The 21143-nt window shown below is 39.4% G+C and overlaps 1 protein-coding gene across 4 annotated transcripts in view; it reads left to right on the top strand.

Moving 5' to 3' along the window:
• Positions 1-21143, top strand: part of DIAPH2 (diaphanous related formin 2) — a 183711-nt gene that overhangs the window by 42674 nt on the left and 119894 nt on the right. For all 4 annotated transcript variants that reach the window (XM_039572387.1, XM_039572386.1, XM_039572385.1 and 1 more), the window contains 2 exons: positions 1729-1843; positions 19976-20077. In XM_039572387.1, the coding sequence (XP_039428321.1) occupies positions 1729-1843; positions 19976-20077 (217 nt within the window). The remainder of the gene's footprint in view (positions 1-1728; positions 1844-19975; positions 20078-21143) is intronic.

Raw genomic sequence — 21143 nt, 5'->3', positions numbered from 1 at the left:
TACCATGTTCTCCCAGATGGAGCTGGCTGCTGTGAAATGCTGGATATAAGTTGCTTTGTATAATTTCTGAGTAAATACCATCGCCATTTCAGGCAAAACCTTTCAAGAACTAATGATGACAAATTTACTGTTGGAAGAGGAGCTAGACTGCCCTCTGATATTTTTGAATAAGTGATGGTAATTGTCTTTCTAAAGAAACAGGTTTAGGTTTTGGCTTCCTCTAAATTCTGAAGTGTTGACTAGTGAAATGGCTCTTTCTTTGAAGTAACAAAACAGCAGAATAATCCCACAAATTTTGCAAGAGGAATCCGGAAGGTTGAGAGAGAACCTGTGTGGAAATGCATGGCATGCCAATTTATAGCTTCTTTTGGCAGAAGAATTAATGCTTTAATGCTTTCAAATGATTTCAAAATATTTGGAGATGTGCTAAAATAATCTGGAAGTGTATCTAGCAGTGGTAGTTTAAAAGCAGACTTTCAGTATATTTAACTAGAAGGATAGTGAAAACAGCCAACCATGTTTTTAGTGTATTAATTTAAATTGTAAAATCAGTTTGAAAATATTTTTGTCTGTAATTCTTATAAATTATGTGCATAAAAGGATAACTTTCCTTCTTTATTGTGGGAGAAGGAATTAACTGTATCTTGGGGAGAAAAGACTGGGTCAGGATGCACTGTGGGAGTTTCGTAACTGTGAGACATAGACTGCTGTCCTGTAAACACAGAAAAGCAAGCTTTTATTTTACTATACATATTGGTAATTGCAGGCAATTCCATTGTGATCAGTTCCATTGGGGAGTTTATAGGAATGATTTATAAAGTGTCTCTGTGAACGCTGCCTGTGACAATGGGAAGGAACTGCAGATGGACGCTTTGCTTAAGTGCTCTGGGAACGGTGCCAGAGATCTCCTGCCTACTGAGAAAGTGCAAAGTCTGTCTGATCATCACTTTTAAGGAGCCATCATTTGAGGAATAAAATTCTTACTGTTTAATTTAGTCCCTTTTGCTGTAACTGTCTTCCCCATTAGTGCTGGATTAAGGTGGTTTTTTAAAATGTCTTCCCTGGAGCTGGTGGTAAAGCAGTGCTGGAGGGTGGTGGAGCAGGGTGTTGCAGGGAAATTGGAGTGAGGCTGACAAATGTAGTATTGCTGAGTTCCCTGCATGTCATCTTGGAGTTAAATAGCCCTTGGAAATTACTTGGCATTTAAACAAACTTATAAACAATCGTTAATAATGTTAGAGGAATACATTTGGAAAACAAATAGCAGTTCTGAGTCATACATGAAAAATCAAGCTGTCTTTCAGCTTCTGTATTGCAGACCATTTTCTTCCTTTGGTACAGCCAGTACAGACTTAATTCTGAGTCTCTACAAGGTCAGTTCATTTCCTGATGAGTTGTTCCATAGAGTTCTCAGGTAGCAGAGTGCATATCAGTGCTGAAGAGTTTGGGGACTCTGGAAAGTAATTGAGAGAGGGCTAAAACACATTGAAACCCAGGTGCTGTTATCAGGCCTGTGTGGAAAACTTGCTGAATGGAGTACAATAAAGGCCATTAGTGGCCAGGGGTAGCTCAGCCCGTGGTGTTTGTGCAGGAAGCAGCAGTGAGAACATCCCAGAGCGGGACTAAACTTCATTCAGCCCGATTATCACAGAACTTCTGCAGCATTTGCTTCACCTTGGCTGTTGAAAACACTGCTTATTGACTTTGGAGATGCTGTTTTTCTTTCAGATTGAACCTCAAGAAATAGGAGAAAACAGCTTTTGGGTAAAAGCTGAAGAAGATAAATTTGAAGACCCGGAGCTGTTTGCAAAATTGGCACTTACCTTTGGAACCCAAATGAAAGGTACATTCTTACTTTACTCTTTATTGTGCTTTTATTAAGTTTAAAACTGTGCAATGGCAGTTTCTTTTATGCTTTGTGCAATACCATGGAATTCATATGATGGTTTTGTAGCAGGAAGATGATTTAAAACATATATTAAGCATAACAGTCTATTACAAGAATTGCTCCTCCTTCACTTTACAGCATGAGGGGAGGAACCTTTTTGCAATAATACCTTTTAAAAGTGCACTATATGTTGCAGATAGATGTGAATTTTCTTCTAATGAAATTATCATTAAATTTAATTTCTGATCCTAAACTCATGTTTATTTGCATTATTGTTCCTGGCTGAGAATTTCAGGAATAAGAACAACAGTTTTTACTATGCAGTGTTTGAAAGGTTAACTCAGGAAGGGCTCTCACATGACTGTAACTTTCTTGAACTGATTTTTGAGTAGTTTCTGTGAGTTATTTCTGAATGTCTTTTTTTTCCATGTTCTTCTGAAACCTCTTCAAAGAGTTGGTCATGGCTGTGTTTTTCATAAAATACATACACACTCTGCTGTAGCTCACACTCCTTTGAGCAGTCACTGAATTTAAACCATTAGAATTCTCCTTTTACAACACACCTTAGAACCACTTTCTGGTCTAAATGTTCAGATATTCCATGCAGTAATACAAAAGCATCCTTTGCAGTAATTTAACATTCTTTTCCATGCCAAAGATGGATTGATTCTTGGTTCCTAGCACTGCAGTGAGGGTAAAATGGTGTGGAATTGGTCACTTCTTTCAGTGTGACAGGAAGACCTTTAAGGGAAAGACTGCCCAGCAGCAGATGACACAATGGCATGAGCCCCTTCTTAGTGAAAAGGACAAGCTCTTCTGCCTTGAGCTGAATTCTTTCATCAGAAATCTGAAGAAATGTTTCTGAATTCCTGAAAAGCTTCTTCATTAAAAATGCTGAATAAACCCTCTTGAAATTTTGATATAGCTGACAGTTTCCTATGAGAAGAAATTTTTGTTGACATAGTCACACAGTTCTAAAACTAGGAACAACAAACTCCTCAAGTAGTGAGGAGTGTAGTGATAGCCTTGCAGATATTTTTCCGGTTATTCCTTGTGTAGTTCTCAGGTAAGGATTGTAGAAAATAAGAGGCCATAGCAAAGGATGCACATTAAAAATGCTGCTGTGTCATACTCAGGATGTGAAAATCTTACTTGGCTGACTCCTGCAGAAAGGCAGAGTTGTCTGTCTTTGAGTTCAAGGTTTTTTTTAAACTTGAAAACTCACTAGAAGTCAAAAAGACTCTTGGAGCATGTCGTTTTGCACCACAGACCCAAATAATTGCATTCCAAAGGCAACTTTTACTTTTCTGTCTCATAAAAGCAAGCATTTTTGCACTGGGTGTTAGCAAAGGAAATTTTCCCATGCTACATGGTGGGAAAAGCTGCCTTCTACAAGGAGAAACATGGAATGATGTTCACTATTCTTCCTCCCCTTTTGCCTTCAGAGTCACAAGCAGCTCAGTAACGCCCCAAGTCCGTACTTCAAGCATCATCTGGGATCAGATTTCCCTTCTGCTCTAGTCCCATTTCGTGAGGTGGTCTCCTAGTACATTATGGGAGAGTGATAAAAAGCCAAATAAAGATGTGTGTGGTGTTCTCTGAGGAGCACAGTCAGCATGTAAAACAAACAAATGGATGAGTGGAAGCAAACTGACAATTGCTAGCAGCAGTTGTGATGACTTAGTGTTTACTGCCTTGTATTCCGTGAAATTTTGGAATGCCAGTGGGAATAGTAACTGAAGGAAGAGAAGTGGTAGTGTAGACATTTATTAAAAATCTGTGATTCTATGTAAGCTGCAGCACTGAAATTTGATGAAACCTCTGAATTCTATTCCTGATTCTTTGGCCCAACGAGAAGATAACTTGGTGAATTTTTTTCATTTAACATAGTTTTGTTTTAGGATACTCCAGAAATGACTTAATGTTGGTTGCCACTAAGCTGTGAGCTGCCTTGCTGTTTGAGTGCTGTCTGGTTTAGAGGAATGCAGCCAGAGCTGAAGGGAAGTGGTACCTTTTGGGGGAAATATTGCCATGAAGTTGAACAGTAATTTTTGCTAGTAAATTAATTAGTAATCCAGTGTGGTTATACATCTCAGGAAACCTGGGTTACTGCTTTTTGGTGGAGTTTGGGTTGTGTATGATTTAATTCTGTAGAATGTTCTAAAACCCCCAACAACTGAAATTAGCAGTTTAAAGTGTTAGTGTTCTTGTCAAGAACCTACTGAAATCTTTGAAATCATTTAAGCAGGTCATACTATGCTGAGCATTCTTTTACTGAACTTTGCTTTTGTCCCTTAACTGATAGGAAATTTTCTCTCTGGCCACCAGTGGAAGGGAGAGCACCCACCGCACTGTCATGCCTTCAGTGTTTTGTGGAATAGGATGTCAAAAAGCTCCCTGTGTTGGTATTTCATTTATGGGATGTTAAATCCATGTAGAATTGTATGCTGAAGTGTCTCCTAAGAGGTGCAGGCCTGCAGTGTTGTGCCTCTGCAGCCAGGTTGTGACACAGCCCATGCTGGGGCCTCAGACAATTTTGTGACAATGCTCAGGACTGGGCCTGCTGCTATCAGGATCACTCCTCATTGTTTGATTGATTGTCTAATTGCAAAACACTGCAAAGCAAGTTAATGCCTTCTCCCTAAAGGATCATGTTAATTTCTGGCTCTTGTAATTTAGGTTGTGTATTTTGCCAGTCAAGAATGATAGTAGTGCTCTGAAGAAATTAATTATGTGTACAGTAGATCTGTAAAGGTAGTAATTAGTACATAATAGTCTGTAACTACTGGGATTGTTCCAATACTGAATTCATTATCCATCCAACTTGCCTCAAGGGAAAACTTCTCGATCAGGGTTCTGTTGCTTCACAATTAGACTTTTAAAACACAATTCAACAATCATTTTCATATGTTTTCAAAACTGAAGTAAGGTCTTAATAGCTGAGTTGTATTTTTCACATGGTGGGAATTTTGAGTGGGAAGGGACAAGAGAAAATACAAACTTTTGTGTAAGCTGCAATTGAACAAAATATGAACAGAATTTCAGGTTTTGATTTTTAGATGTATAATGTATATGTGTTAGTGCACCCTTAAACTTGAAGGAAAACTGTTGGCATTTATTTGCACTTGGTATTTGTAAATACAAGGGGCAGCAATTAGTACTTGTAAAAAATGGCTTTGAATTTGCTGTGCTGAGAAGCCTAGATCTAATTCATCAGAGAATGTCACATTTGCAAGCTTTCAATGGATTCAGCTTTGGCCAAATTTCCTTTAACACACCTGTATTTGTAGGTGTGAGACAGCAAGACTCAGTTTAATACAGAAATCTCTGGTGTTAAGCATGGCTATGTTGCACTGGTTCAGCTCCCTGCACTGCTTTGTCAACAGCAAAAGGAAGAAAAACCTCTGAACTCATCATGGGTTTGCTTCTGGTTTGCCAACTGCAGGTGGCTCCCTTGGTCTGCTGATCAGTCAGGCTGTGTCTGTTTGGTTCCTTTCCCTCCTCAGCCTCTCCTTGGCAGAAGGCTGGGAATCCAAACCAGAGGAAGATCAGCTCTGCAGTGTAGGGTCACCCAGGGCTGTGTGCTGGGGCATTTCATTTCCTTGCATTGCACATGCAGGTCATCAGTCTTCCCTTCTGCTTCACGCAGAAGTGCAGCAGATTGCTTTGTTTTCATCTTTGAATGTATTTGAAATTGTTGTTTTTCAGCAACAGAATAGATTCAAGTACCATAAAGGAGTGAGTTATTAGTTTGCCATTTTTCACTCTTTCCTTTTCTTCTCTGCTGGATTTATCCAGTAGATAAACTGTCGAAGTCAGGAGTGAACAAAGCTTTGCATGGTTTAAATAAACTGCTGCCTGAAATTATTACCATCTAGTATAGATTTATATATGTATGTCTCTGTATTTGTATATATTTTATATCATTTTTTAGAATTACTAAATGATCTTAAGAGTTGTTTTTAGAGTCCAAGTCTTATTTCAAGAGCATCAGGACCCAGTTCATTCATCATGGGACAAAAGGACTGATGTGAGAGTAGTGTCCTGAAGGGTCCAAAAGAAAAAGTTCCAGTTAGGAGGTAAAGATTGTAAATATTAATTCTTAATACTTTATTTCAAATAGCATTTTAACACACTTTTCAATAACTTAATTTCTATGTCAAAGGTAGTTTGTAATGTGGAATCACTAAGAAAACAATTTATTTTGATAAAAACACTGTAGAATACATGTCCTGTTGGTGTGACCTACTAGCTGTAGTTGTTTTCATCATGTGACAGTGAATGAAGAATATCCCAGATGAAAAAAACAAAACTATTTAGACTTTCTCAGAAGTTAGATTCAGTCTCAGTTGTGCTATTTTCATTTATTGTTTTCTTTTCTTGTAAAATCTTATATAAATAATGCTTTCAGAATGCTCATGCCCTAGGGTTGGACAGAGGCAGGAATTTCACTGGAGGTCCCAGGCTGTGGAACGTTTTGATTGTGTCTCTTGGGCCTCTGCTTTTAAAAGCTTTGTGATAGACTTATAAGGGGGAAAAACAAGGAGGGATGGATCAGATAGATGCAATTATCCTGATCTCCAGTTTGCTATTCCTGGAGCTTGCTTTCTTTACTTGTGCAGCAGAGTTAGTGTTTTTTCAGAGCATTGTTGTTCCATAAGAGGGTTCTGATAGAGAAGTTTGGACATTCTTAGCCAGCAGTACATAAAGAACTGCAACAATTGCACCTTCAGAAAATCAAATACAACAGTCTGTATGCAAACGCAGTTATATCCAGATTGAGACAGGTCTGGGCTATTTGAAAGCTGCTGTCATTACTCATGGATTGCTTGGAGGTACAGCTTAATGTATTCCACCCAACTCCTATAGAAATGGAGTTCATTTTCAGAATCAGCATTCTGTCTGTTCTGGTTCCAGCTCAGATGCTCTAATGTGGAGGCCATTCCCTCAGTTTTAGTTTAATTGGCAGTGCTTAACCCTTTTGGAACATCACTAGGGACAGGTTGGTCTTCCCTACTGGAGACTGGAGGAGCAAGGACTTGAAATAAGGAATCCTGCTGGTTACTGGGCGACTGGAGCAGTTCTGCAGGTACAGGCTGATTATCCACCTGCCTTTTTAGTGCCACGTGGCAAACTGAGACTGGAGAGGCTGTCACTTGTGTGTGTGCCTGCTGCAAGGCCATCTTTTGGTTAAGACATCTCTGGCACTGAAAAACTGCTGAAAAATATTAGTAACAAAGCCCCTGCTGCTCAGATTTTCTGCAAGTTTCAATTAGTAATTTTGTCAGAAAGCTTCACCAGAAAAATTTAAATAGAATTGGAGTGAGGACAGACATGTATTGTCTTAAAAGGGCTCTTCTGTGTATTTATAACAATGTTGTGACTGAGCTGTCTTAGTTATAATGCCTTATATTTTAGGTGGTTACTTACAGAATTCATGTATTAATTTGTTGTACCTGAGCTCTCAGAACTTGAAAATAAAAATCTTGAGGAGGAAAGATGGAAGAGCACTTGTGACTGTAAAAAAAAGCCAAGGGAAGGTGAACTCTCAAAGGCATTGGGCTTTTCCTACATTCAAGGTCTTTGAGGTTCCCATTAGAGAAGTGTAAGAATCACTGCTGGTGACATGCAGACAAATGTTCATTACCCACGTATTCCTGAAGTCTGGAATTCCAGCCTGCTGTGTGATAACTGGTAGCAGTTAGTACCTTCTGTACCTCCTACATGCCTCGTTTTTCTAAGGAGCTGGAGCTTTTGTGTGTTATCAGCTTGATAAAATCCAGCAGGGGAAGAAAGGCAGCTCTGCATTCCGACCTGTTTGAGTCTGGGTGATGCAGTGCTCAAATAAAGCCCAGCACATTTAACGAGGAGCTGAGGACAGAGACACATGGACTCAGCACAGCAGCGAGAGGGATTGTATACAAAGACTAATTAGCATGAAATATGAATACATTCATGAAGTAGTCTTGATCTATCATGCTCTTACAGAGAGTATTTTTTCTGTGAATTCGATGAAAAAGAAATTCAGAAGTTGAATTGAAAAAAAGAATATGTTGAACTGCAAAAAGAAATGGGTTTTGTTTGGTTTTAAACAAATAGAAATCTATATTCCTGGAATAAAACCCCTTCTGTATGAATAAATAAAGAGAATAGACTGGAAAGAATGCTTTCTCTAATGTCAAAACAGAAAGAATAACCTGTAAAAGATGATGTTCTTCAAGTATGCAGCTGCATTTTTTATGGGAATTTAGGTTAGGTATTCTAAAAATCTATTTAATAGGAAGCTAGTTCCTCTCAATGTGAAGTGTTCAAGGCCAGGTTGGATGGAGCTCTGAGCAACCTGGTCTGGTGGAAGGTGTCCCTGCCCATGGCAGGGGTTGGAACAAGATCACCTTTAAGGTCTCTTCCAACCCAAACCATTCTGTGATTATGTGATTAAGTCATTCTCTGGATTTGACAGTAATCCTTTGGTCAATGAACTGTTAAGATTATCCACTGTGGCAGTTTTCCTAAAGTGTGGCTTCTCTTTCATGTATAACAATTTATATCTGTATATAAAATACACTGATGGTGAGTTGGAGGTCAGTTGCTTGTCAGTTCTAGGTCTGTGTTCAGTAGTTCTGAATGGTTTAAAACAATTCCTCTTGCCCTCTGATGTGTTTGTAGCTGTAGATACATTTTCTGGCAACTTCCTCAGCGTTGGTAAAGGAAACTCCAGCCGAGTGTTCCAGTGCAGGTTCTTCAGCTGAACACTGGCTGGGAATTTGTGACCCAAGTGAAGCAGGGGGAGAATAAAAAAGTGTAGAGGAAAGGGTGGAGAACAGACCAGCTACTTACCAGGACAGCTGGTGCTGACTATTAAAGAGACTATGCACCAATATTTCACTTGCCTTAAAACTTCCAGCAGAGTTCTAGGAATAACAATGTATCTGCTTAAATAAATAAAACCCCTCTGTAAACAAAGCCGTGCTTATAAGCAGAATTTATGGTCTTACTTGTAAAATAGTTCTTTCAAGTCTGTATTAAAGAGATGTCCCCTGCATCTCTCAGCAGAACCACGGTTTGCACATCCTACACTTCCTCCTAAATCTACTTTCTATTAAAAGAAACAGAATGTGGATTTTTTTTTTTTTCCTGCAAAAGTGTAAACTGACAAAATGTGTCTGATTCATGGCCTGGTTCCATTGCTCACTGTGCTGACCTGCCGTGATTCTGTATTTGTAAAAAAATGATGCCTTCTCCATGGATTTTATGTTTTATGGGCTGAAACACACACGCCTTTCTTACTGCTGACCAAAAATATTCCCCAAAAATGTGTTATCTGCTTTTGACACGGAGCCTGTCTCTGAGTGATAGTTGCTTCTACTGTAATGCTGTTCCAGGATGCTTTGGACAAAATATCTGCTACTGCAAGAATTTCTGCTATTTATAGTAGAGTAAGGATAGTTCTGTTACCTACATGAATAAAGGTTTTTGGGAGAAAGAGACATTCAAAAGCTATCTAAAGGATTAAAAGTTAACAATCATGCTGTTAAGTCTGAATTCATTGAGAAATTGAAAATACTATGTATATAGGCATTAGTACCGATAATAACAAAAGTATCAGGTTTTGAGTTACTTAGTAATCATCTCGAAAGGATGTAAAGCTGAAATTACAACTCTCTCTATTGTGTGACTGTTGTTTGTCTTGTGCAAAATGAGAAACTGAAATGTCTCTGAAACTTCTCCCTTTCACATGCTTTATTCTGTTCTGTAAGGTGGGAATGCGTAATTATTGTAGAATACTACTACAGAATAATTCCCCACTGTGAAGAGGCAGCAGCTTAAAGGCTTTCTAAAAGCAAAAAGAATCCACATGGTAAAAGTCAGGGTGGAAGTATCGTTAAGCTGCATATTCTGAATGGGAGTACCTGTGGAGTAAATGTCAAGGTTTTCTTTGGCTTTTTTTTTTGTTGTTTCATTTAAGACTTGGATCATTAGCACAGATTCACTGCTTTCTTAACGAATCACTTTAGCCAAATTTTGCTTGTGTTGGTAATACAAAAGGTCAGCAGAGCATAGGTTCCAGCTGCTAAATTTAGAATGACAGTGGCTCCTGTGTGTGCATGCACCCAGAATGTGCTGAGGTGAACAGTGGAGCCCAGCGATGCTGCTGAAGGTGAGGGACTTGTAGCTGCGTGTTCCTGCACTATTTTTAGGCTGCTACAATGCAAGCAGCTTAATTTACTACTCTGTAGGTTCCCCTAAAACTAATCCTGTAATGTGTCCTTAATTTATCTTGTGTGTCTCTTGAAGGCAGATAATCATTGCCCGTGTGTTCTGTGAGCACCTGGGTGTGTTCAGAGCACTTTCGGATGCTTGGACCCCAAGAAAGCTTTTTCAAGGTAAATCTGTTCTAAGTTGGTAATAACATAAACAACCATCCAGGGCTGACTTCAGGCTGGTTGAGCCCTGTCTTTATCTTCAGCAGGTGACTGAGAGCAGATGCTCAGTCAAAAGAGTAAGTACATGTTAATATATATTAAATGTCTGCTGCTTGATGTACACAGATTCGATTAAACAGAGATACTTCTCAGCTGCCAGCAGTTGGTGTTTTTTCTAAGCCAGAGGTCATATCTTTACACATATAATAAAGTCTTCATTGTGTTTTGTCTTCAGTGAACTCAGGATCTGTGCTATTGCACTTCTCTGTATTTCAAAAAGGTGTGTTGTTTTCCAGAGTTTTAGCCCTGCTGCTTTTAGTCTTCCTGGTTTGATGCCTCCTTTTTCTCTCATTGAAAGTCTCATTAATAGCTAATTTATATTTATTTCTGTGTTTTCAAAGACTGCCCAGAGGGGCAGACCAAAATTGTGCATGATCCACAGAAGTCACACAGTACCACATCCATGCTGGCCATCACCCAAAAAAACCACTGGATCTGCCCCATTTACTGAGGGGCACTCACAGGTTTGGCTGTCACCAAATGTCCCCCCTGCTGTTTGTTTTTGAGTCTCATTAGAATGCCAGAAACGTTTCAGTGTCCCGGGATATTGAAACTCTTGGGATGATCTTAGTGATCATTAGTGAGAGTGATGGGAAGAATGGGCAATGCATCCCCTGGGAGATGCGGGGCCTGCTCCAAACTGGCCACTGCCCTCTGATGTGTCTGCTTAAAACCAAGGAATTCTGCTCCAAAGGCTGCAGGAGCCTTGGCACCAGCATGGGGCCAAAACATTTGTGTTAGCATATGATTAGGATGGGTTATGTGCAACTACTTAGATTTGTTTCATACCATCCACCACAAAGCCAGAGTTTGAAGTGTTTGTTTATGGAAGACTGACTAATATTATCTTTTTTTCCTTATTTTTATTGATCAGCTATCAAAGCTGTGATTACCAGTCAACCTCACAGGGCTCTTACTATTGAAATTAATGGAATCTATTAAGACAGATCCTTTCCCAATTACTTTTAATATGATCCTTTTACCCTGTGAAGTTTGGCTTTGGACCTGGTATGAAAGCTTCTTTTTGATTTCTCCTGGTTTAATATAACCAGAAATACCAGCTAATCACCAATATTTTTTCTTTTTTACTCTAAATAGGATAATAGAATTCTTTTAATTAAACATAAAATCAAATTTCTTATGTACTAAGTCAATGGATGTGTAACATTGTGTAGGTCAGAGTGTATAACCAGGATGTGCCACATCACACTCAAAAATGGAGCGATTTGGGAATTAGTTATGTCTAAGTTGAAGAGTTTTGCATGCACGTTTATTTAAAACCTCGATGACGGAGAAATACTTCAAAAAGGAAGAGAATACTAAAATGTCTGTTTGGAGATGTGTATTTTACTTAATGTTTCAATATTAAGTCAGGATTGTTAAATGTCAGATATTACAGTGATAGAAGAAATCATTTTATCACTTCATTTTTATTAATATTAGTCTGTTCCATTAAATACTAATATGTAATTAACTTGACTGTGTAGAACGATTTTTAGATCTTGGGATCTTAGCTTTATAATTTGGAGAGTTCCTTTAGAAAATGTGATTCCCATAGGTGTGTTTGTTTGTGAAGGTGAGCCTTTTATGGCCTTAATGAAGGAGAGTAGTAGGTGAACTATTAAGAGATCTATTTATTAGACTTCTCATAGTAATAAAGGAAAACGAGTTTGTTAGAATCTTGGTAAAATATTACAGCAGTTTAATGACATTTAGTTTGGGTTTTTTTCCTGATTCTTGGTACTTTTTCTTTACTTTTGAAAATTGTATGGATAAGAATCATGCCAGTTATAATCTGGGAAATAATTATAGTTGTCCTGTCTCAGTTTGGTGGTGATGGTGGCCTGATGTCAGAGGAAAAAATATAACTGGGCCATGTGACTGTTGAAATTAGAAATGCTATTATAGGCAGAATGTTATTTCCATAGGCAAACATCTTCCCTCCCCCACATCAACACTTCCTCTCTGAGTTCTAAAATGCAGGGACCAATTTCCTTGGTCAGGCGCTGCTCTTGGGGCTGTGCAGACCTCGGTGCCCACCACACCCCAAGGATCAGCAAACCCTGGGTGCTGCTCCCAGCACCTCCAGGGGAAAGCTTGGAGATGTTGGCAAAGGGACAAGTGGGGTGCACAGCCCTGAGGCTTTCCTCCACATCAGTATTCATGGAGAAAGCGGGAGAGAAGAGGTCATGGAAAAGGCTACTGGGTTTTGTTCCAGCTTCTTCCAGCACATCTACAACACAGTAAATTAGGCCCATGGAGGATATTTTCAGTTTAATCCTTGTTTGCCTGCTGTTGTTTCATTTCTAATGTTCATCCGTATTTCTCTGACCATTTGTGTGTCATGAATTGTTAATATTTGCTTACTGTCTTACAGCAAAAGCAACATCTTTCGCAGTAAATAGAAGGGGCAAAATCAGTTGTGAAACCAGGTGTTGGGTGTATTTGGGATTTTCTGTGTGTGCCTGGGGAGGGGTTGCTTTGGTTGTTGGTTTGTTGTTTTGGTTTGTTTCTTGGTTTTTGTTTTTGTTTTGTTTGTTTTTTTTAATATTTCTGGCCCAGGCATCTCCTTGAGGCTGTTGATAGAAGGCTGAAAGCCATCACAATACAGAGTGGCTAATTAAGTCCACTTTAACTGTACAACTTTGCTGCACAAGTTCTTGCTAGAGATTGACAATTAGACTATTTACAACTGTTTTAGGGCAATTTTAACAGAACAAGGAATATTTCATGTTAAATTAATAGTAGTCATTAAATGTGGTGGTCAAATAAAGTAGCAATCAATTATAAGAACAATTAATAGGAATACGGATCCCTTGTTACTTTTTATTTTTGGAAAACTAATTTGTAAAACTAAGTTACGATCTTTTTTATTCTTCCACAGAGCACAATTTGTTGGGTTGATGCCACTTCCTTCAGCTTGATTACATTAATTAGGCAAAAAATATACAAGATTGCAAGAGGTTCCATGTTTTTTTCTCCCTGTTAGTTTTATTTTTTTTATCTTAAGAGCTCAGTGTAAGATTCACTTTTAGATCGATTGCTTGCTTTGTAATAATTCTTTTTTTTATTGCTGTACCAGGTATTCAGCTCTTGTGATTGCAGAAAGGACAGAGTGACAGCAGGAGTACTTAATTAATTTTGCTTCAGGAATTGGTAACTGAGTGATTTTAGGTGAACTGAAAAATGCCAGGTGGCATTGGGAATAAACATGAGATCCCCCAGCTGCTGCCTGAATTGACAGGAGGCGTGGCTGGCATCTGCTGATGCTCTTGCATCTCTCTCTGGATATTTGGGAAAACTGTTTGCTGGATTTCCAAGTTAGAGCCCAAATGACAGAGTAAAGGCTAGAAATGAATTTGGATGCCAAACCACTGCAATGTCAGTTCACGAATTGCATGACACACACGTTCTGCAGGAGAGCTGCTGTGGGCCAGGGGAGTTTGTGGCTTCAGCTGTGGCAACTGTGGCATCTCCCAGAGTCTCTCCTCTGGGATCCATTGCATCTTCTCTGGTGGCACTGGATACAGGACTGGATAGGGAGTTCCTCCTTGGTCACTGCTCTGTTTAGCCTGCATTGTTGCTTTCTCCTTGCTGCCAGAGTCAGGGCTCTGCTTCTCCCAGCTAACAAGTGACAGGAGCAGAGGAAACGGCTTTAGGTTGCACCAGGGGAGGTTTGGATTATATAGCAGGAGAAATTTCTTCACAGAAAGGGTTGTCAGGCATTGACACAAGCTGCCCAGGGAAACGGGCATCCTGCAAGTGTTCAAAAACATGTGGGTGTGGCACTTGAGCAGGTGGCTTAGTGCTGACCATGGTGGTGATGCTAGGCTGCTGGTTGGGCTTCATGATCTTAGACAGCTTTTCCAGCCTGAGCAATTCACTTGTTGGTGATCAGCAGGTTATTGGTGTGGTTTGGCTGGAGCACACAACCTTGGTCAGAGTTCATTCTGCTGCCTGCAGCCAGAGCTTGGCTGTGGTTCATGTGCTGTGCCTGGCAGGTGGCTGGAGAGAGGCCGGGCTGTGCCCCGCGGTGCTCCCTGGCCCTGCCTCTCCCAGCTCTGGGCACTGCAGCCTGGGAATGCTGGGGCACACAAGGGGCACACTCAGGGTGCACCTATTGCTGAGGGAAAAGAACTGCAAGTCTTAGACTACTTTGTTTGACTTTCCCCCTTCTCCCCCTTCATTTGACTTTTATTTGTGTTTTTGAGTGCCTCTAGGAATAACACAAATGGAAGATTCTCAGTAGCATTCCAAGATGATCAATTTAGCCAGACTTCAAGGAATTCTATTTTGCAACAGAATTTACTGAACTTTTATGCTACAAATTACTTTCTGATCTTTCAGTGGCATTCCTAACTCCTTATTTCATTTTTCAACCAAGTCATATCACATCAAGGTCTTTTGGGGGGGGGGGGTGTAAATTCAGTGTAATTACTTTCAGCTGCTCAAGTCTACTCTTTTGTGTGTAGTTTACATCCCTTGCAATGTATGTACACTTAATTTTTTTCTCCTATACTCCTGTACCAGCCATAGTTCTTCTCTCTGGTAGAGGGAATAACAAAGCAGTTAATTTCTTTTGTATGTTTACTTTTGCTGCCAAATACTGGTAAATGCAATTTGGAAGCCGCTTGCCAGATGGAAATAAGATGAAATTGCTCATTCATTTCCCATGACAATATGAGGATGTTTTTGTTCAGTGTGTGTACACACTTGACAGAAATTGGAGATTAAGGCTCAGGCTAAGGTAGGCTAAAGTTCACCTAAATGTCTGCTTTCTCCACGCTGTAATTCAATGTACTCCTTTTTATCTCCCTTTAATTTTCATCCTCATTGTAGTCATGACTGACAGTTTTTGCTGTTAATTCTTTATTAAAATTATTCATTGATAATTTAATGAAAGAAAGGAATTTCATATGAACTGGACATTTCAGCTCATAATAAAATGCTTTAACAGCTTCTATATCATTGAATAAAATAATATATATTTTAAAAAATTAGTCATGGCCACTTCTAATGCTATTCAGGAGCTAAATTAATGAACATGTGTAAAATGATAATTTTCAAGAATAATATACACTTATTTTTTTACTACAGAAGTGCAAAAGTACTGATGGTAGATTTTTTTCTTAATTAGGGCTCAAAAGCATTTCAACACATTTGTGTATGTTCTTTGCCATGATTATCATTAGTCTTGCTTAATGTGTTTTAAACTTACATAACATTTTGTTTAGTATACCCTGGATGGGTTTTAAGGGTTTCAAGCAGTGGGATTAGATGAGCTCCCAGCTGAAGGTCTCACTGAAGGTACAGCTGGAGCTGCACATGCTCTGGGTAATGGGAGATCAGCAGCAAACAATGCCTTGCAGCATCTTGCATCAGCTTTTTCCCTCTAACACTGATAAACAAATGTATTATTACTAACTTAATAGAGCACTAAATTAGGAAAAAGAAAGTTGTATGGTGTTGGTGTTTACATCTTTGTTTTCTGGTCTGTGTGTTCTCCTTTGGCTTTGTCATATTGGCTCCCTTTCCCTCTTTTGTCTACCTGAGATAAATTATAAAGAAAAGCCCAGCCAAAACCTTCTACAGGTGTCTAACTAGTGTGAGATAAATATGCATTAGTGGCTATTTTGCCATTTTAGTGACTGTTAATTGTTGGTTTGTTGGGTTTTTTTAATGCTTGTTAGTTCTTACTTCCTCCCAAATGAATGGGGATATCGCTTTAAATAACCAAGAGTAGAATTTCCTTCATTTCTTGAAAACAGAAACACCACGTGTATCTCTGCTTGTGTGTGTGTATACACACATTCCAGATAAGTCCAAATATTCATCTCAGTAAGTGTGTGTGAAATGGGATTAACCATCCTGAAGAAACACAGAGATGTAGGGTAGGGGATTTAAAATGCTTTGCATAAAACACAGCAGAGGTGCATGGGCTTGGTCTCTTAGCCCAGACATGGGGATCAGAAATACCAGAGGACAACCTGAGAGGCCCTTGGAAGAGTGAACTCTTCTGATACATGTGCTGCTGTCCTGGGGGAACCAAATACTTGGACTTGTGGGCTCTTACTGAGACTTGTGAAGGAGATACTTGTCTCTTCTGCAACGAATGACTTGCTAGAGGGTCTGGACAGGTTCAGCCACTCGCTGGAGGGTTCTACCATCCTTCAGGGCTGCTCATGTGGTGCCGGACTGATACAGATTTGAGCAGTCAGTGTGTTCTGGGGAGTGGAACTGCTGAGCCGTGACTGTGGAAGGCTGAGTTTGCATCAAGCCATACTTAAGGTGTGGAAAAAGCTTGTCATGCTCTGAAACAAGTTGGGAGTTGGGTAGGAGCTGGAACAAGACTGCAGAGCTGGGCAGCTGACCTGTTCCTTTCAGTGTTCTATTGCTTCACCAGGTGTGGTCAGAGTAAGGAAGTTTCCCCTCTGCTGCTCGTTTTGTTTTAAACTCTGACTGTTTGTCATGGAAACCTGGGGATGGCAGTCACCAGCTCTCAGTGCTGTCTGCAAGGCTCGTTGGTTTGAGAAAAAAGCTGATTTTGAATGAAGATGTAAGCCAGTACTGTTATCAAAGTGCTGTAATGAATAATCACAGCACTAAACTCCAAGGTCTGTATGAAGTAATACAGCTGCTTTAGCTTCCAGATTGATTTTTCATCTTGCTTTTCTGAACTACCCTGTGCTGTCTGCTATAAAATCCTTCTTTCATCTCTCCCTTTGGTTCTGTGGCATCAAACCAGAAAGTGTCTTATCTTTAACCAGGCACTTGTGAAAGGAGAACCTGACAAGGGGCCGGAGGTTGGTCAGCGGTAGTGTATTGGATTCTGAAAAGTATCAAGTATCTTTTTAATTGAGTTAATTATTTTTCAAAATTCCATAATCTGTGGCTGTGTTACAGCTGAATCACTGCTGAAATGGACTGTGTGATCAGAGCCTCTGGCAGGAGAGGGATGAGCATGGCTTTGGAGAGCTCTCTGATGCTCCATGTCAAGCGTGGCTCAAGCGGTGGAGAGACTGTAGGAGCTGTCTAATCTAGAAATTTTAGTAGTGTCTCTTTCTCCCTATGAATTTGGGCTTGGTAAGGTTGGTGTTGATCCTGTATTGTGACTTTAAGAGTCACGTAAGCATCTGGTTCTAGTGTTTCTCTGGTTTTTGTGAATAGTCATGAAGTTAGCTTTGAAGTTTTGTGTGTGGAAGGATAAGAACTTTTTGGAAAGAACATCTTCTCTGGTCTTTTTCAAGTAGAAAAAATTTAATCTGACCCAGACAGCTAATACTTATTGAATGGATGGTCCATATATACATATATATAGTAGTGGTGTTATAGCCTTCAGTCTTGAGTAGGTCAGAGTGGCTGTGATTTGTTATGAAATGTTTGAATGTGTGATCTGCTGTGGTCTAAATATAGCTCCTGATTTTACAACCAGTAGAGGACTGCACCTGCATACAGGTTAGGAGGGGTAATAAGGGAAACTGGTTCTTTGGCCTGTACAGGCAGAGTTCCCCTTGTGAATTCTGCCTCAGCTCACCCTCTGTGTGTCTGTTTATAAAATGTGTTTAAACCCCAAACCACTCTTCCTTTTCTGGTACTGTAACAGCTGAATAACTTAGCACCTGTTTTGTATTGGGCTGGTGTAGCACCTTTGCCCTTGAACTCTTGCTCACAGAGGTGTTGCTCTCACCTGGTAGATTCTCACAAATCGTTCTGATCTACGTGAGTTATCACTGTAAGAAGTTCCCTTTCTGTGAGGTGATATTTGGTAACAAAACCATTTGTTGCTCCTGCTTTCTGTTTAACTCTGTTACCTCTGCACTTTGCAGGCCGGGGGACTGGGACCTGTGTGTTTTATTGTAGGTGGTGACAGAGCAGGTTTGGCTTTGGTGCTCCCAGCTACTGAGAGAGTCTGGTACCCTGCAGCGGGTTGGGAGGGGGTGTGGTGTTCAGTGCTTTAAAGACTTGATCCGTGGAGATCTGGAGGGTTTAACTCTTAAACAGATCAAGTTTGCAATAGGTCACTCATCTTCTTGAATGATCTTTCTCAGCTGTCTCAGCAGACACAAATCCAGGCTTTGCAGTGTCTCCTGTGATAAAACAGAACTCGTAATGTTTGTTGCCTTCCCATGGGACAGCTAATTTTTAACTCTTGGGTGGTTGTTTGTGTTGTTGAGCTCCTGGTCTTATTTCCTCATTTAATTGAGAACAATTAGTGATAAGGGTCTGATTACTTGATGAAGTGTCACTTTAGGATTTTAAATGTTGTTCATTACAGTGAAGGGGTCAGTGCTGGTGGGAATTCTGAGGTTACCTGGTGATGTGTAGCTCAGGGCTTGTACAGGCACCAAGCCAGCTGCTCATGGGAAGCTTGCAGGGAAGCGTAAGGCGAGGGGAGAGCAAGGCTTGGTTTGTTGCTGAATCATCCTTTGTGTTCAGCTTTCCCTGCTTGGGCTCTCTAGAGGCAGCTGGGGCCGAGGGCACTGCCTGGGACTGGCTCAGCGCTGGCATGACCGTGCCCAAGGTAAACTGATTATTCAGGGCTATAAACCAGCAGAATTACTTTATGCCAGATGCTTTCCTAGTGGTAATGGGTGTAAGGAGGCAAATACCTGTTTTCTATGTTGTTTTCTCTTTTATTATTGCTAAAGAGGTTGAAACAGATTTTGTTATTCTTCACGCTAAAAGTTAACATTTTTTCTTAGGTGATGCCTGTAATGAAACCTGTGGCGACTCATTGCAGTGCAACAAAAAATAGTGCTCAGAGAGCAGAACCATATTCAGTCTGCTTGAAACTTCATCTTAATTTGACTTTCCAGTTTTTCAGTTACTTTTGAATGATTTAAAATATTCATTAAGTTCAATTAATGTTAAGCACATCAAGATTCTATTCCTTCAGTGCCAACTATGTTATGTGATATTTAAAAGGAAATAAATCCTTGTTAATGGGTTTACTTAATGCTTAAGAAAATTCTGTGGAAATTGACTGTTTTAAGTTATGCAAAAAATCAGCTCATATTTTAGGTACTCCAATACCACAATTCTTTCCATATAATTTAGTGCTGAATATAAGGCTAGCAAATCTTGCTAATTGAAATGAAATCACTTTAAAATATACACTATTTTCTTAGTTAGTATTGCTCTTTACAACTGGCAGTGTAAGTAATTAATAAAAACATACTTTTGTTCAGTGTGATAAATATCAAGTGATTTATGATGTTGGTTTTGGATGGAGAACTTATTAATATTATTAATGTTTCAGTAGAGGGCACTCATGTGCTTTGAGGTAACACCAAATCTCCATGTTCTTAAAAATGCTTGCAATAAATTGGAGCTCAAGTGACATTTCCTGGGTAAAAATACATAAATATTATTTGATAGTGCTTGGGAAAATTCCTTATTGTCATATTTTTATTTCTTGTTCCTTTCAATTCTGGATGTTTGCTTTGTTTGTTTGGATATTTTACAGTAGGTTGAGGCAGTGCAGTCATTTTGCCTTGAACTGATTGTTAAAAATGTATTATTATGGCTTCCTAATGGACTTGCTGTTAGCTAAGATTGAACAGTTGTAATAATGAATAGAATTTAACAAATACCTACTTTCCAGCCAAAAAGCCTGTAGAAGAATCAGAAGAAAAGAAAGCAGCTCAGTCAAAGAAGAAGATCAAAGAATTAAGAGTTTTGGATGGAAAATCTGCACAAAATTTATGTAAGTGATGTGAAGGGCATTAGGTCAATATCTAAGTAGCATCTACATCTCGCTGGTCATAGGTTTTCTTTTTTTGTTTACATGTGCAATTGCTTTTTCTAAGAACTGCTAATTTGAGCATGAGCATGAAATTCAGAAGCGTTTAAATACACATGTTTTGAATTCACTCTAACTTGGGGAAAATGAGAAAAAGTAACATGAAAAATGATTTAGATTTAATGAGCTACTGGGGGTTTTTGTCAGTTGATTCTCTGTTATTGCTCAGGGCTGAAAGTACAATTAAATGATGATCATTAGTATGGGCAAGGCACAGTGTTGGTGGAGTTTGTCAATGGGGTTTAGAGGCCATTCCTAATTGTTCCTTCTGGTCAGAGTAAGGAAGGAATAGAGGTTCAAGAGAAGATATTATCAGATGGTCTAAATAGGTGTGAGTACTACTGCTACAAATTGTGACAAAACCAGCCCACTTGTATTATTTAACTCGCTTCTTCCCTCTTTGATTATGGGGGGAAATCAATCATTAAGAGTAGTAGAGTCTTTTATTTGAGTCAGAAACACCGTAAATGCCACGAGTCCAACTGTGCCCATGGCAAGTAAGTGTGTAACCCCAAGTGTGTGCCTGCTCATTACCACATTGGTGAGCACGTTTTCATGGGCAGAACATGAACTAGGACACAATTGATAGGAGACTTCACATTTTGAAAACATGGATGCAGGATAATCAGCCATAGTAGTTAGGCTGAGTATAAAGCACTTTGTTACAATATTATGCTGATCCATCTGTTAAGAATTTTTTGTAGTTTACTGAATGGGGCTCTCTTGAGGTTTTATGACATTCTGACATCAAATTGCTTTGAGAACTCCATCTTTGAAGGGTTTGTGTTATATGTGTCTCTTGTATAAGTTCAGTTACCCTAAAAGGTGGTAGAGTTAGGACATTTTTTCTTACTTTGCCCAGCTCTTCATTGCCCCTTTGATGTGAATTTTTTTCTAGAGTATTATGTGAATATCATTTATCCACTTGCAAATGCAGTACAGCTATTCACACGTGGTTATGGAAGCCATA

This window comes from Corvus cornix, chromosome 4A (assembly GCF_000738735.6).
Source record: "Corvus cornix cornix isolate S_Up_H32 chromosome 4A, ASM73873v5, whole genome shotgun sequence".
NCBI classification, from domain to species: domain Eukaryota; kingdom Metazoa; phylum Chordata; class Aves; order Passeriformes; family Corvidae; genus Corvus; species Corvus cornix.
The sequence above is the reverse complement of the archived record's forward strand: the minus strand, read 5'-3'. Positions and strand labels throughout refer to the sequence as shown.